Genomic DNA, 16065 nt, shown 5'->3' with positions numbered 1-16065 from the left:
ACAGCCCATTGGCATCAACCTCCAAAACACAAGCTAAGTCCACAGGCGGACTGGAAAAAACAATAAAATCACCCTCAAAGGAGGTGCCTAATTTAGCTAAGAAATATGCACATCTGTTTGCCTCTCTGTAAATATGTCTAATCCGTGTTTGGGGAATCCTGGAAACCATGTGCCTACAGTCATCCATAATAAAAGATACAATATTGTTAGGATGGGCTTGCAAATTGAAGGCATCTAAGGTATTATTGTACTACTGGCAGCTAAGGTAGTACAATAATACAAAAAAATAACAATAATGGCTATTGATTACTTATGGTCCTTATCTTGCACTTGTTGATTACCATTCTATAGAGGCCTAATTGTAATAGCTAAGGAAAATTCCATTTAGGATCAAACCGAGGTCACTAAGAAGAAAGGCTCGGTTAGGCGAAGAAGAAACATCTATGGGAAAAGTAACATTCACCTCTGCATTAATTATTCTTACCTACCAGTATCTACTCAGCGTTAAATGTTCAATGACTCATTTGAATAATAGAGTAGTCTATTGCAGGCCTACTACTTCCTCTTAACATGGGCAAAGGGAGGTGGTGGGACAACAGCCCATTACCCCATCCTCCACTAATGGGAAGCTAGTATAAATACTCACCCCATACCTTAACAAATGGAGATAAAGAAAAAGAAGTAGAACAAGCGAGAGAGAAGGGGAGTGATGAAATAAGTGTTAAAGTACTAGGGTTTGAGTTTACAAGGAAAGGGAAGAGAGCAATTGTAGTATTGTAGAGAGTTTTCAAAAGAGGGAGAGAATCATCTTTATCATAACTAGGAAAATTTATTCAAATTCCTTATTGTAAATTCTTCTCATTTTTTTTTAAAAAATTGTATTGTTTTTCTTCTCAATTTTACCAACTAAAATTTAGATTATCTAAATATCATTTATTTTAGAGCTATATTATATTACAATTATTTCATTGGACAAATTCATAGAGTGGAAACTTTTAAGAGCGAACCAATTAGCATTATATATAAATCATGCTAAATCACTCTCAACAATCCGACCTTAGCTCAGTTGGTAGAGCGGAGGACTGTAGTGGGACTAAAACCCGACTGGTATCCTTAGGTCACTGGTTCGAATCCGGTAGGTCGGATTTTTAAAATTTTCAGTTTTAATTTTTTGCCAAATCTCAATCCCACCTGTGCTTTTTCGCTAAAACAAAACACACATGTATATAAACGCCTCTCTCTCAGTCGAATCCAAAATTCCAATGGCTTGGCGCCTGGTCCTGCCCAGAGCCAACACCAAAACCCAAACTCTAAACCCATTCCTCTCACTCTTCTTCTTCACTTCCCCATTCTCCACTTCCTTTCTCGTCACCAAAACCCCCAAAAAACTTAAAAAACGCAAACGAAACAAAGAATCCCCGCGCACAAAACACGTCCAATCCAACCCAAACCTAATCCCCCACTTCGAGCGCATCGTCGAGCGCGACTCCTACTTCCGATTCGCCACCAAATCCAAAACCTTCCTCTCCTCCCAGCCCGAACACGTCCTCCGCCTCGACGACGCCGGCAAGCTCCACCGCGAGCTCGGCTTCCCCCGCGGCCGCAAGGTCTCCCGCTCCATCCTCCGCCACCCTCTGCTCTTCCAAACCTACCGCCACACCGACTCCAAGATGTGGTTCGGGTTCACCGACTTAATGGAAGACTTGCTCCTAGAAGAGCAAGCCATTTTCAATTCCATGGAGTCCCAGCGTGTCACCACGGTTCGGAAACTGCTCATGATGTCTGTTAATAAGCGCATTGCTTTGAGTAAAATTCACCATTGCAGGCAGATTTTCGGGATTCCTGAAGATTTTCGTGACCGGGTTTTGAAGTATCCGGATTTTTTTCGGGTTGTGGTTGAGGGAGATGGGAGGAGAGCGCTTGAATTGGTGAATTGGGATCCTTCTTTAGCTGTGAGTGCATTGGAGATGGAGTTTATGGTTGATGAGGATAAGGCCAAGAGGGCATTTAAGTTTCCAGTGAAGCATGGGAAGGATTTGGATTTGGATTTCGACGATTCCCGGAAGCTTAACTTGTTGAACACGCTTCCGTTGGTTTCTCCTTATTCCGGTGATGGTTCGAAGTTTGATGTTTGGACATTGGAGGCGGAGAAGTATAGGGTTGGGGTTTTGCACGAGTTCTTGAGCTTGACATTGGAGAAGAGGGCATCTATACATCACATTGTGGAGTTTAAGGAGGAGTTTAGTTTGACTAGACATACTTATCAGATGCTTTTGAAGCAGCCCAGAACGTTTTATTTGGCGGGGACCGAGATGAACTGGGTTGTTTTCTTGAAAGATGCTTATGATGAAAATGGGGTTCTGATCAACAAGGATCCCCAGGTGGTTTTCAATGAGAAGCTGTGTAGATTAGCTGAAATGCAGGAAATGGAGCCAGGTTTTTGTCTCTAGAGGAAATCAATTATAGATAAGAGTTAAAGCTATACGAATGTACTTGGCTTTTGTATCAATCAGTCTATGTTGGGATTGAGAAGGTTCATTCTTAGGTGCTTTGCTTTTACTAATAAAGTAGCACACCAAGGAAACTCAATTCTGTTTTTGTATCAATCTTCTGCAACATTTATGTCAATTCTTAGTTATATAACTTATATCAATTAATGGAATGCAGTAACTTATTGTTGCTTGCAGCTGAGTTTAATTCTCCTTTTCCTGATGTGAAACTTTTTTACTCTCTATTTTAAAGGCTTTCTCAAATTTGAGTTCCATTTTGTTGGTTTTGAGTTGGGGCTTCACATTATGGCTGGAAACAGTTTATGTATAATTTTTAACCCTGTATCTTTTGCTAAATCATGTATAGTTCAATGTTGTTTTAGTGCCAGTAATGTCTTATGTCATTATGGCAATTAGGATGAACCTATGGCTGTAAACTTGTAATGCCCTTGACTATATGTGCTTGAAAATCACCCCCAAGTTCCAAAGAAAAATTCATATAGCATTGATTGAGTTTTTTTTATTGATGATTGACTGTTAACACACAGCAGTTGACAGAATTAAACTAGAGCAAATGAAAAGATCTACTAGGAAGTAGGATCCATGTATGGGCAAGGACACAGTGTCAGCGAAGGTGTTTACAGGCTAGGCATTCACCCTACGAGGACTACATGTGTATGGTTTGTTTTTCTAGCACTGTGGTTTTATAGTTCATTTGTTTTACTCAAACCTTTCATTGATTATGAAAATCCTTCATTCATGGTCCATTGTCCGTTGATGTTATGCTTTGTGAGTTTGTTTGACAACTTTTAAAGTTTAAACCCTTAGCGATAAGTTAGTACTAGAGAACTGGTCTTTAAAGGGAAATAATCTGTACCAGTCATCTGTTCTGTAGCAGCCAGTGCATTCTGAAAGAAATTTTTTTATGGCGCACTAGAAGATGACTAGACCTTGCATGAAATGCCTTCGTACCTCTCAAATTGAGTTAATATTTTTTTAAAGCATAAGGTTAGAAAATGTGTTAATAATAAGGAGAGGAATAGTTTCTTCTTTCATATGAAAATTTAGTGGTGGCAATCTTGACAAAACATGGATCAAAAGATTAACCCTTTAATCCTCCTCTATTTGAACTTTGTTAGAATGGCTTGAATTATCAAAAGTTGGTGGCTTGACATTAGCCAACAAGCCATTAAATGTTTGCATGCGCTTGTCAAAAAGTGTAGCTTGATATTCAACCAAGCCTAAGTTGGCAATCCAACAACAAGCATGAGTGAAGAAATATTATACACCTATATCACACTTGCATTAAACGTTGTAGAGTTGTTGAATGGATTCTTGGCCAAAATTGTTTACTTCTTTTGGCAATAGAAGTCTTGCCATTATTTTCATGTGATGAAACTGTTTCAACTCTGGCTGAACCTCTAGTTATAAATAGAGGTGGAGCAAGAGAGATAGGTGTGAGCAACTAAGTGAGATAGCTTCTTCTGTGTGTGCACACCAGAGATAGGAAGCTAAAGTGTTTTGCAATTCTTGTCTAAATACAATAGAGTGTTCTTTATGTATTTGAAAGAGAACCAAGGGTGAATTTGGGGTTTGGCTTTGTGAGAGTGCCTTGAAGCTATTGTTGTAATCTCCAAAATTATAATCTCCTATGGACTACGCATATTGCCAAACCATGTAAAATTTCCTGTCATATTTTCTCCTCTATGTAAACAGATTTTTTTTTTCTTCTAAAAAAAAAAAAACTGAAAAGAGCTGATTCTTGGGGACTGGTCTATTGCTCTTTCCTTGTGCTTATTTCACCTTATAAAGTGTTGATCTACAAACTTCATGGTAGTACCTACTGCTTGGAAAGTAATGCAACTCTTTAAATCATTTATCTTGCTTGAAGGATCATATGTAGACTGGTCTTTTATGCAGATAAATCGTGTAGCAGCAGTGCACAAGCTAGGATATTAATTTAATTCTCCATTGCTTTGGACATCTGATGTAGAAGGTATGGGTTGTGAGGTCACTCCTTAATTTCTCTTGATTGGTATTTCTGGTGACTTTCATTTTTGCCAAAGAAAGTACTTAACATGTTTTGCAACAAAATCCTATTGGCTTATGTTTTTTCCATAAACCTATCGGCTTATGTTTTGGAGTTAACCTTTTACTATTTGGCTGTTCATAGACTTGTTTCTCCTTACTTCATGTCTTTTTCTTCTTTTTTGAAGTTTGTTTTTATCCTCGTACAAGTTTTCTTTTCTCAATCAGAGGCTAGCTAAAATATGGTGCTTGCAAACTGCTCTCTTTTTGGATTCATTACAATAAGGGAGGAATCTATGACTGGGTTCACATTGAAATGAATGATATATTATTATTATGATAGAAAAGAATTGAAGTAAAAATATCATTTCTTCAGGTTATAAATTCTCTGTGACTTTTAGTCCAATATGGTTTACGCTCTCATATCATGTCCTGGTCAAATTCATAAGTGGCTTATAGTAGAACCAGAATTTTCATGCTCTACTAGAATCATTAGTTACTTTGAGTTCCCAGCAAATTTTTATTAAGTCAAATTAACATGGACGAGACTGCATATGCTAGTTCACAACTATCCAATTTAATGTGAAACATAATACTTTGTCTAAATTGGATGCTCATGATGAATCAGAACAAACCAAAACGTAAAGACCTCAACACTGCATTACAATTACATTGCATTTGCATTTTTATGAAACTCTCATCAAACAACCAAAGACAAAAGATGCCTAGCCTGCAAACTGTATTCCAGGAGAATGAAACACAAGAAAGAAAAACTGAAATATGGGAATAGATTTCGGAAGAATGGGACACAATCTAATGGGATGTAGAAGCCTCTGCACCTGGTGCTTTCATTAGGGACATTTGCCGATGAGCTATGCTTTTTGACCTGTTCTTGCTTTTCTGCACAACATTTGCGCTGCTCTTATGCCCAGAGGCAGAAGATGATTTGGACTGGCTCACTCTCTTCCCTGATTTTTTACGAGAGCTCCTGTTCCCAAGTGCTGCTTTGGCAACACTATCTGTCAGTAGCTCCCTTGCCCGCTGAGGTTTAATTGACTGTTTGTTCAGGTACGCTAGCTTTGGAAGAAGATCACAAACTGCTTTGCGAAGCTGGTCATCACTGATATTGCTCTGGATTGGATTCCCTAACAGATTAAGAGCCTGCAGAGTGTGGTAGTTGGCTACAAGCTGGCCCAGTGCTTTCGTTGTTGTTATTTTGTTGAAGCTCAGGTCCAGGACTGTTAACTTCAATAGCCTATGTAGTCCTTCAACATCACTAATCTTGTTCCCAGCAACATACAGCTCCTTTATTAGTGTACAGTTGGACAACCCTATTACAATTGAGAGCAAAAATTTAGATTTATATGAATTAAGAGAGAAACCAACTAAGCTATCTAAACTTCATATCCAAAGTAACAGGCACAATTAGGATAAGTACCATGTCCAATTCTAGAAATGCGGTTGTAACTGATATCAATCACCCGCAATCGCGTTAGTTCTCTGAGTCCTTCAACGGTGTTGATTTTGTTTCTTGACAAATTGAGTGTGTGAAGGCCTTTTGGGAGAGATCCTGGAGTAATTTGGACTGCAATTTGAGGAAGAAAAATAACCAATCAGCTCAATTAGGACTTAAAGACAAGTGTAACCAATGAATATTTTATTTATGCTAGGATCATTACCTATGAAGTTATTTGACAAGTTGACAGATCGAAGACTTAAGAAGCTTGAAATGATGGGGATAGCTTTTAAGCCAATACCCGAGATGTGAGCTACTGTTGAGGAGGAATTCAGAGACTCTATGACACTGTTGGCATGCAAAATCTCCTCTGTAAAATTGATATCATGCTGCCGGGTCAACCGAGTTGGACTTCTTGCTGGTGATCTACCAGTCTCAGGAGAAGGGGGGAAGGTAATGCCCTCATCATTTTCATAGTTATCAATCACTGGAAGTGGATATTGCGTTTCGAGACCTTTTACCCACTCATCTACTCTTGCAAAGGGGGATGAATCGGAAGAGAAAGCAACCCATTGGTTCTGGGGCCACAAACCAGAAGTTCCATTCTGAAAAGCATTCCAGCTTTTGTTACCATTATTGTTGTTGTTGTTTCCTTTGTTCAAGGACTCTCCAGTAAATGATCCAGGTGATGCCATCTTGCCCAATTCCATAGTTTGGTTTGGTTCAAGTGTATCTGAAGAATAACCACCTTGTGGATTCAACACAGCTCTAGTCGGAAGTGAGTGTGATTGCAAGGCCCATGCATTGTGCAAGTTTCTATGGCTCCAGAGGAACAATTTCCACCACAATCTTCTACTTCTGGAAGGTAGAACTTGGCTTGAAGAATGCTTCTTCAACATCACCTGGTCTGCACTGCCGTGGGTCATTACAGACTTGGGGCTGCCAGGGTCAATATTCTGCCTCACTTTTTCAGATAATTCCTGCAACTGTTCAAAAGACTGTGATTTGGAAGGAGGCAGATAGAGATCAGCTGTCTTCCTAAGCATATCCCTTGTTTCCACATTGGAGCATGAACGCTTAAGCTTTGGGGAACTCCAGAACTCAGCCTTCCCAACTCCGGGATCACTAATATGTCCGGTTTGAATCATATCAACACCCTTTTCACTATCTTTGTCATCAAATTGTTCTTTCACCAAAGCATCACTTGGATAGGAGAAATCCACATTTGCATTTCCCAAACCTGAGTCTTTATCACCAGAAAGATCCTCTTGAGCTGAGAGATCAAAGTCAGAGTAGTTCTTCTTCATTGAGGAGTTCTCTTCATGTTCATCTTCCCCTTCATAAGCTACCTCTACTGCTTCATCCCCAACAGGACTCTTATGGCTCATAACCTTGACGCTGCACTGAGAGTTATTTGGGATGCTATAAGGTACCTCAACGGTGAAAGTCGTCAAAGCTAACTCTTCACTCTTGGACGAGTTCACAGGGTGTTCAATCTTGACTTGCAGGATTTTCTGGCCCTTGTGTTCATCATTTCCCAAAGATTCCTTATTCCCCTGAAGTAAACACAGCAAACATAATGAAGTTAGAAAATCACAAGGTACATAAGTCCCAAATAATAAAATCGTAAATATATATTTCACAATTCAACTGATTCTTACCTTATCTTTCTTCTTCTTTCCAACAAGTAAGGCAAAGCAATTGAGTTTTGCCATTTTAGAAGATGGGTTTGCTCACAATCCTCAAGAAAACCAAAGTATGCACTTCTTCTTCTTGTTCTTCTTCTTTATGCAGTCGCTGCTCACATCTCTAGTGAATAATAATTGAACTATAGCAGAAAGGTTCTCAATAAACGGAGATCACATTGGAAATCTCTTCTTCTTATCGACTCAAAAGTTAGCCGTAATCAATGGGAAGGCGTGAAACTAATGACAAAGTCCAGCCCAAAAACAAACCGAAATTGGAAAAGAAAATATCATTGTTTGCTCCAGAAGATATGTTTAGAGTGTCGGCCAGAGTTGAACTCGAATCAGCTTCTCTCCAGAAGCCTCACCAAACAATAATGTTTCTTCAAAAACTCTCCTATTTTACATACCAAAAAAATACCAAACATCATATTAGAAACTTTCATTATGCCCCGTGTCAAACATGCGAACCCCATATTACGAAAATTCCAAATTCAGATCAAACCAAAATATATGATCCTTATCAAGTAAGCAAGAAAGATCAAACCCGAGAATTCCAAAACCGACAGTATTCCATACCACCTTTCTTAATAATTTGGAACAAGTGCGTGATTTGTTTGTGTTAAAAACAGATTGAATGGAAACTCATTTTGAGTAAAAACGATTTGACACAAAACTGAATCCTTTGCATACACGTTGGTCCAACTCCAAACAATATTGAATCTTGCACAACATACTCCATGTGGGTTATTAATAAAGGAGGAAAGAAACATATGTAAAAACAAGAAAAACAAAAACAAAAAACGTACGTGTAGGTTAGAAAGTATAGTACCTTTTGAAACCGAACTCCGCCAGATTGTCAATTCGAACCGTACACCGAAATAATTTCTTCTTTCTCTAGCAGTATAAACTCACTTTTAAAAAAAAAAAAAACCTGTTTAGATCAGAGAAGAAAAGAGAGAGAGAGAGAGAGAGATCTGGGGTTAGTTGACTGGTTGTTTTAGAGTTGGGACATGGATGATTGGTTAGAAATAAGGAAATAGGTAGGACTCTTAGAGTTGAGACTCCTTTTTATAATGGAGTAACAAACATACGCGCAGGTAACGCGGTAGTTCTTAACGTAATCTACCTTGTGCGTAAGCTATCATATAAATATTTTTAGAAAAATGGTAATAGATGACCTTAGCTTAAGGATCCAGATTTTTAAATTTTTTTAAAGTATTCTACTTTTTTAATCTTGAACTTTCATTTAAAATTTAATAGTTCAGATTATATCATATCATTTTTTTTTGAGCAAAATCTTAAAAATAAGGATTTTGATCGCTTTACCAAGTAAAATTTTTTTTAATCTCTATATTTTATTTAAAAACTAATGGTTCAAATTACCCCATATAATTTATTTTTGAACAAAACCTTAAAAATAGGTGCCACATCAGCTATTAAAATAAATATGTTACATTTTAAATTTATTTTTAGCTTAAAAAATTTTTTAACCCAATCTTTCTACCGGGCTAATACCAACTATAATTAATATTTTGATAATTTTTTTTTGTTTTTTTAAAAGTATTATCAAAAATTTCTTTAAAAAATAGTTAATTATTTTCTTAAAAGCATTTGTTACATTACCCTTATTTTTATATGCCAATTATAAAAAAACTACTATTATTTTGTTCTGTGATTCTCTGTTGCTTTCTGTATATTTTGCTGATCATATGGTACAAGATAATTGCCGAAGCTTTATAGGTTACAGGCTACGTAGCATCTTTCATGCTTTGCCGTAAAATCTGCACCCTTTTTTTCAGCGAAAAAAAATCTGGACCCTTTTTTTTTGGTAACAAGGGGACCTATCAGGCTGGCTCAGCTGGGTTGGTAATGGTTTGTGAACGTACTTCTTTTGAATGGTTGAGATTGAAAGTTGTAGTTTTTTTGAATAGTTTAGATCAAAAGTTATTTTTTTGCAATTTTCAATCTCAACTATTGATTTAAAAAAGTTAAGAAAAAAATTTTAAAAAGTAAAAAGTAAAAATTTAAAAAGTGAAAAGTAAAAGAAATTTGTGAGTAGAAATTGTGATTTGCACCCCGTACCGGATCCTAGTCCATTTGTTTGTCTACATTCCGAAAGTTTCACCCACCCCATAGATTGATTTCAAGCCTTTCTCTTCTAGGGAATAAATAGTCAACATCAAATGAGGTTATACATGTGAAGAGAAGCGAAAATGATATTGTGTACCCGGCATATATGCCGGATACACAATATACCACCTCGAAGAGAAGAGGAGGGACCTGTTCTAAATAGTTCTAGAAAGTGATGATTTAAGAAATCAAGATCCGGTTCAGGCCAGGTGTGTACAGCCTCTGGTAGTTTCTAGTTATGACAAACATGATGTTCTTACCTTATATTTTATTTGGATTTGGTTAATGAATGTTTTAGGAATTCACTTTAGAAAATTTTTTGTTAGGAATTAAAAAAATTGTCAAAAAAGTTTAATAGTTTTTTTATTCTTGATAATTTAAAAAAAAAAAATTGATTATATGTTAGTAAAATTCATTTTATTTTGTAGTGAGCTTTCAATTGTGTTTAACACCATGTTCTGGTTGTTAAGCAAAGAAAAGAGAAAGGAAAAGAGGAAAAAAAAAATATTCATTTGGTGTGCTTGAATATAGGAAGGAAAGAGAAATAGGAGATAAGAAAAATATGAATTTTCTTCTGTTGAGTTTTCACGTTTGTGTTCCTTGAAAAAAAAAATTTATGTTTAAAACACTTTTGACTTATGAGGGGTATATTGGTAATTTCAGTATATTGTCAAAAGTCATCAAATATTTCTCTCCATTCCCCTCAAAAGTTGGGCTTCATGGAAATTATTTTACTCCAAATCAACCATATTTATCCTCTCTCATCCAACCAAACGTAATTTAGGTGGTCACTAGACAGGTTTGAGCATGATCAAGAGGGTCTTGTCTCGTCCTTGACTCTTTGAAGTAGAGAAAACCCGTGCAAAATGGAAGTGAGGGAGGTTGGAACTATTTTTCGATCCTTTAAGCTTATTTTTGAATATTATCTTTTGGCTGAAAACTGAAAATTTATTGTTAAAAACACTGTAATAAAATAATTTTTAAAACACAATATATTGTAGCAGTGAGTGATTACTACGTTTTTCATAAGTTTATTAATCTATAAACAATGCCATGAGACCCAAAAAAAAACGCAAAACGTAACTTAATTACTAGGCAAATACTAGGCAAATGCACACTAATTAGTTAGCTTCGACAAAAATGAGGTCTCTCTCTCTCTCTCTCTCTCTCTCTCTCTCTATATATATATATATATATATATATATATATAATGAGGCAAGTAAATCCTGTCTATGTCCTTTCACTTTTTCATGGTGAGGAAAACTTGCATGGAGCAAGACCAGTCATATAAGACTGGAAAACTTATGCCATCTTTATTTTGTTGTATCGAATATTTTGTGGGATTTCTTTAACTAAATATCCATAATAATAATAATAAAGTATATCTATGCAATAAATTAAATAATAAGCAATTTTTTTTTTTTTGGCTTGAAGTTTACATGAAGTTTTTTTTTTTTTTCTAAAAAAAACATGAAATTTGGTTTTCATCCATAAACTATTAAAAACTTCTTCTCTTTTGTTGATTATTGAAATCATTCTAATTTATGTCCTTATGTCCACTTCCATTAATTTGTTATCCTACTTGTCTAATAGAATGCTTAGGTAACATTAATTGCTTAATATGACATGGACCAAGACATTAAGCATTTAAGCCTATATTTGGTTGGATGAAAAGAAGAGAAGGGAAAAGGGAGAAGGGAAATGAAGGGGAAAATAGGAGTTTTTACAGTTTGGTAAAAGGAAAGAAAATTAAAAAGGAAGGAAAATGGGATGGGTGATTTTCCGTTCAGTCCTTCACAACCAAATACAAATTACACACACAAAAAAAATTTAAAAAAAAAATCAAGTTTTCATAAACTTCACTTACAGAGAGAGTCATAGACAGGTTGGTGTTACATCGAGCACTCAATCTTGATTGTGCAAAAGGATTGGGGTTTAACGTTGGCCATGAGAGGGCTTCTCAAAGCTACCAATTACACCCTTCTTACCAGTGCAGATAACACAAACAATTTCGGCTTAGAATTGTGTCGTGCCGATCGAGTACCAAATGAAGAAGATGCTTGGGTTTCATCTAAAACCCATTTGATCGAATTCTTGTTGTTGTTGTTTTTTCACGCGTAAAATGCTATGACTGCCATCTGTTGAACATGACCCAAGTGGTTTATTCTCATAAATCCAGCTGGTATGAAATCCTAATGCCATCTCTCTCTTTTTTTTCTTTTTTTTTCAATGGGTTGATCGAGGATAACATTCTTCTCTTTTTTTTAGCTTTTTTTGTGTGTTAATTTGACTATTTAAAAAATATTCTTAGATGGTTTTTAAAGTAGTATTATATACATGCAATTAGATAATAAATTATTTGATTGTCAAATGAATTAATTACGTCTTATATGCTCATTAAAAAAAAAGTTTTTATAAGCAATATAGTAAATTTAGACGAGTTATCTTTTGCATCCTCTAGTTTTCTTCCCAATCAAAGTATCAAACAAATAAATTTTATATTTATTTTCCATCATTATATTTTTCTATCATTGAACCAAACACACATAATAGAAAACTAAATTTTTTTTATCTTTCAACTTTTTTATCCTCCCAAAATTTTCCATTATTTCAACCAAACAAAACCTAAAAATCATTAAAACCTCTAAACATATCTCTTTCTTTTCATTTCCCACATGTATGTGGTTCTACTTTAAAAATGCACTATTTAAGGAGTTTGTAAGCACTATGAAAATGGAACAATTTAGGTCCAGTGTTCAGTGGCACTGAACCCATTAAAATTGTGACATATGTTTATTTTTGGATACGTGTTACAATCTGACTGGTTATAGTGCACTGGACTTAATTTAGACTCCAAAGTAAAATTCAAAACTATAAATTGTTTATATCTTTGCCAGTAACCAGCCTCCAAAAAAATATATAAAAAAATGAACATTGGAGGTAAAGATTATTATTCAATTACCTTTCAACTTTCAAGATCCTGTAGACTGAATACGACATTCTAAAATTACGTGTATGTTTTTTACCTCTACATTATAAGGGGTTTTATATTGTCATATCAATATCAACTTGGTCATCAATAGAAATAGTCTCTTTGATCATAGTATTGACTCGATGTGTATAAAAATATTTTATGTAAATCCCGTATAAAGTTTGTATCTTTAAATTAAAAGTTTATACCTTTATGAATTATAATGCATATTATAATCAATTATAAGGGGCATATGATCCCGATTCTGTTCTTTAATGATTTCCAGAATGATCAACGAAATTTATTGTCCAATCATAATCGAAAGAGTGAAAAACCAGCTGATATATATGCTTGGTCATTATTATATATTCTTTTTCTTGTGTTGGCCAGAAACCAGCTGATATATATGCTTAATCATTATTATATATTCTTTTTCTAGTGTTGGCCAGCTGAGGATATATACTTCATGGGGTACACCGGTCAAGAGTGTAGACCACCATTCTTCTTTTCACCTTTTAATCACTTGCAAATCAGGTGATGCATTCCTTGTAAGCTGGTTCAACCACACATAGTATTTGAGAGAATCCTTTGAACCTTTTAGTCTCTTTCATAGATAGATTTAGAAGTAATGCTTCCTTTTTATATGAGCTAGTTTCAATGTTTCATTCACTTATTTCTTTGGTTCACTTGTATTGAAAAAGAAAAAGTTAAAAAACTTTTTAGTCAAGTGGACTAGGTCTCAGATGTCACATCAATAAGAAGTAAGTAGAATTGATGTTAGGTTAAACAAAAGTATCTCCTTCAAGGTAAGGTTTAAGACTACGCCTTGTAACTTTTATCCTCTCATCATTTTATATTTTAGTTGCTTAAAAATCGGGGAAAAAAAATTAGCTAGGTTGTGTTCTTTCACATGCATACGACATATCATGTCTTATATATATATATATATATATAAGGTTTAAGACTATCGCCTTGTAACTTTCATCCTCTCATCATTTTATATTTTAGTCGCTTAAAAATCGGGGAAAAAAAAATTAGCTAGGTTGTGTTCTTTCACAGGCAAATGACATATCATGTCTTTTATATATATATATATATATATATATATATATATATATATATATATATATATATATAGGAATTTGTTATTGTGTGCTCTTAGGACACACAATAACTAATCATTTTTAAAAATATTTTCTCGAAAATTGAAAATGTATTGATAGTTTTTTCAATTTCCGAGAAAATGTTTTCAAAAATAGATTGCTTAACCGAACCCATATATATATATATATATTTATATATATATATATATATATATATATATATATAATATTGTGCATTATTCACGGCAAGTTTTTGCCTTTATCTTGCTCGATGAAGTCACCCCTTACGTGATCAAACTCTTTCCACAAATCTCTTTCTATACTGTTTCCTTGTTGGCTATCATGCGAGTGAATTTTGAAAGTATAGGTTCATCTATTCATTACCTTTGTTTGTTTGAGTAAAAGTGTAAAACCTATAAATAGTAAAAATTTATAGAGGGAAAGTTACAGTCAACTTCTTTGAGGTTTTTATTATTAGACGAGTCTTAGGTTCATTGCACTAGACCTATTTTGATGGTGACACGTGTTTAAAAGTAGAAATATGTTATTATAATTTATATCAACGGCTCCAATGCATCTGGACACTAGACCAAAACCTTACCCTTTATTATTCACACTCACATGCATCCTCTTTATTTTAAAATAATCACTCACTTTCCTTAAAATATAAACTATTTACACTAATTTCTAAAAGAAATTATTGAAAAAATCATGATTTTTTTTTCCATTGACTTAGATATCCACATCATCTCTAATATGAAATTCAGGATTTATTAAATCCCTTTTTTAAGGATTTTTTTAAAGTTTTTTTCCCCCCCAATCATTTATGGGAAGTTAGTGTAAATAGTTTGCATTTTGGTAGAGATGGGGTGTTTTATTCCAAATTAGAAGGGAGGTGAGTGTATTGACAAAAATATTAAGGGAAGTCTTTCCATATTTTTCTTCCTACATTGTTCCCTTACTTATGACTATTAATTGTGCATTTGGGGGAGTGGGAATTTGAATCACGGATGTCTTCCTTGGAAAACAAGACGTCAGCTGGTTGAGACAAGACTCTTAGTAGTTAAAATGTTATTAATTGGGATAATTTGATGGCTCACGTGCACAACCGAATTCATTAAGTATTATATGTTTATAGTGAATCATTAAAATAATAGTGTAGTACACTAAGCCCTAAACTAACCTAAATATTAGAATTAAGGCTATAAGTTCAAGCAAAAAAAGAAAAACAAAAAATAAATATGATTGTAAATGAACCAAGCCGTTCATAAACATCTCAAGTTTGGCTCAATAAAAAGCTTATTCACATTTGATTGTTTATAAATAAGAAAAGTTGGAGTCTTAGTTTCAGGCTTATTTAACAAGCAAGCACAACCTGAGCCAAAAAAAAAAAAAAAAGGTTCATGAACATACTCGTGACTATTATGACTTGATAATAAAAAAGACATAAAAAACAATTTGAGCATTAAAGGCTTGGTAATAAGCTTGTTTGAGCATGACAAATATTCTCATATCTTATTAAGACATTATGTAAATAAGAGTTGGGACCCCTCATCTAAAGCAATTGGACTTGATATGTGGTTGATAATGTATTTGTGTTTAATATCAGGATCAAAAGTCTGGTACGAGCTTGAGCTCAACTTGACTAATGAATTAAGTCAAGCCAAGTTGAGCTCAAGTTTTTAGAAATTTTGACGAGTTTGAGTTCAAATATTTTCTATAGGCTTTATTTGAGCTTGAGCCAAGTGTGAACAATTTACTTTTATTGTCAAGCTAAACTCCAACATTTCATTGTTCAACAAAACTCAACTTATTTACAACCTCAAATAGAATAATAATTATTTTTACTTACAACGAACAAAACTCAATTCGTTTACAACCTTAAATAAAATAATAATAATTTATACTTACAACGATGTTGAATTAAGAGAGTGAATTTGAAGTTTTGAACCTTACTCAAGATTGGACCTAAATCTTGTGTGGGCCTTTTTTTTTTGCAAATGTCAGGCTGGGCCGCCTGCTACTACACTAGGCCCAAAGAATTTTGGATTAGAGAGCTAAGACTGATCCAAGAGCAACCTTCCTTGGTCCAGCTTGTGCGCAAACGATGCCCCTGTTAATCAGGCTTTGATCACGTGCCCATGGCAGGCAGAACTGTTACATTAACTACGCAGACAGATACAATAAAGACAATAATGAA

General features: G+C 34.7%; 2 protein-coding genes and 1 non-coding gene across 3 annotated transcripts; 2 read left to right on the top strand and 1 right to left on the bottom strand.

The window, feature by feature from the left end:
- The first annotated feature begins 1051 nt into the window (after positions 1–1051).
- Positions 1052–1145, top strand: TRNAY-GUA (transfer RNA tyrosine (anticodon GUA)). Its single transcript has 2 exons — positions 1052–1088; positions 1110–1145. It is a non-coding gene; the product is annotated as a tRNA-Tyr (tRNA).
- LOC142613238 (protein WHAT'S THIS FACTOR 1 homolog, chloroplastic) lies at positions 1108–2660 on the top strand. The gene has a single exon (XM_075785486.1). It carries the CDS (start codon positions 1221–1223, stop codon positions 2448–2450), a length of 1230 nt encoding a protein of 409 aa, XP_075641601.1. The 5' UTR covers positions 1108–1220; the 3' UTR covers positions 2451–2660.
- Positions 2661–5093: 2433 nt separating this feature from the next.
- Positions 5094–8698, bottom strand: LOC142613237 (uncharacterized). The gene is made up of 5 exons (XM_075785485.1): positions 8491–8698; positions 7635–8055; positions 6197–7529; positions 5956–6102; positions 5094–5848 (listed from the first exon to the last, which is right to left on the bottom strand). The coding sequence occupies exons 2-5, from the start codon at positions 7686–7688 to the stop codon at positions 5331–5333; spliced, it is 2052 nt and encodes a 683-aa protein (XP_075641600.1). The 5' UTR covers positions 7689–8055; positions 8491–8698; the 3' UTR covers positions 5094–5330.
- Between the last annotated feature and the right edge of the window lie 7367 nt (positions 8699–16065).

The sequence above is a fragment of the Castanea sativa genome, chromosome 10 (assembly GCF_040712315.1).
Source record: "Castanea sativa cultivar Marrone di Chiusa Pesio chromosome 10, ASM4071231v1".
NCBI classification, from domain to species: domain Eukaryota; kingdom Viridiplantae; phylum Streptophyta; class Magnoliopsida; order Fagales; family Fagaceae; genus Castanea; species Castanea sativa.
This window is presented reverse-complemented; position numbering and strand designations above follow the sequence as displayed.

Coding starts and splice junctions, on each gene's coding strand:
- LOC142613238 (XM_075785486.1), top strand. CDS start 1,221: ATGTATATAAACGCCTCTCTCTCAGTCGAATCCAAAATTCCAATGGCT.
- LOC142613237 (XM_075785485.1), bottom strand. CDS start 7,688: ATGGCAAAACTCAATTGCTTTGCCTTACTTGTTGGAAAGAAGAAGAAA. Junction 6,103..6,196: donor CTTGTCAAATAACTTCATAG/GTAATGATCCTA, acceptor CTCAAATTGCAG/TCCAAATTACTCCAGGATCT. Junction 5,849..5,955: donor CATTTCTAGAATTGGACATG/GTACTTATCCTA, acceptor CAATTGTAATAG/GGTTGTCCAACTGTACACTA.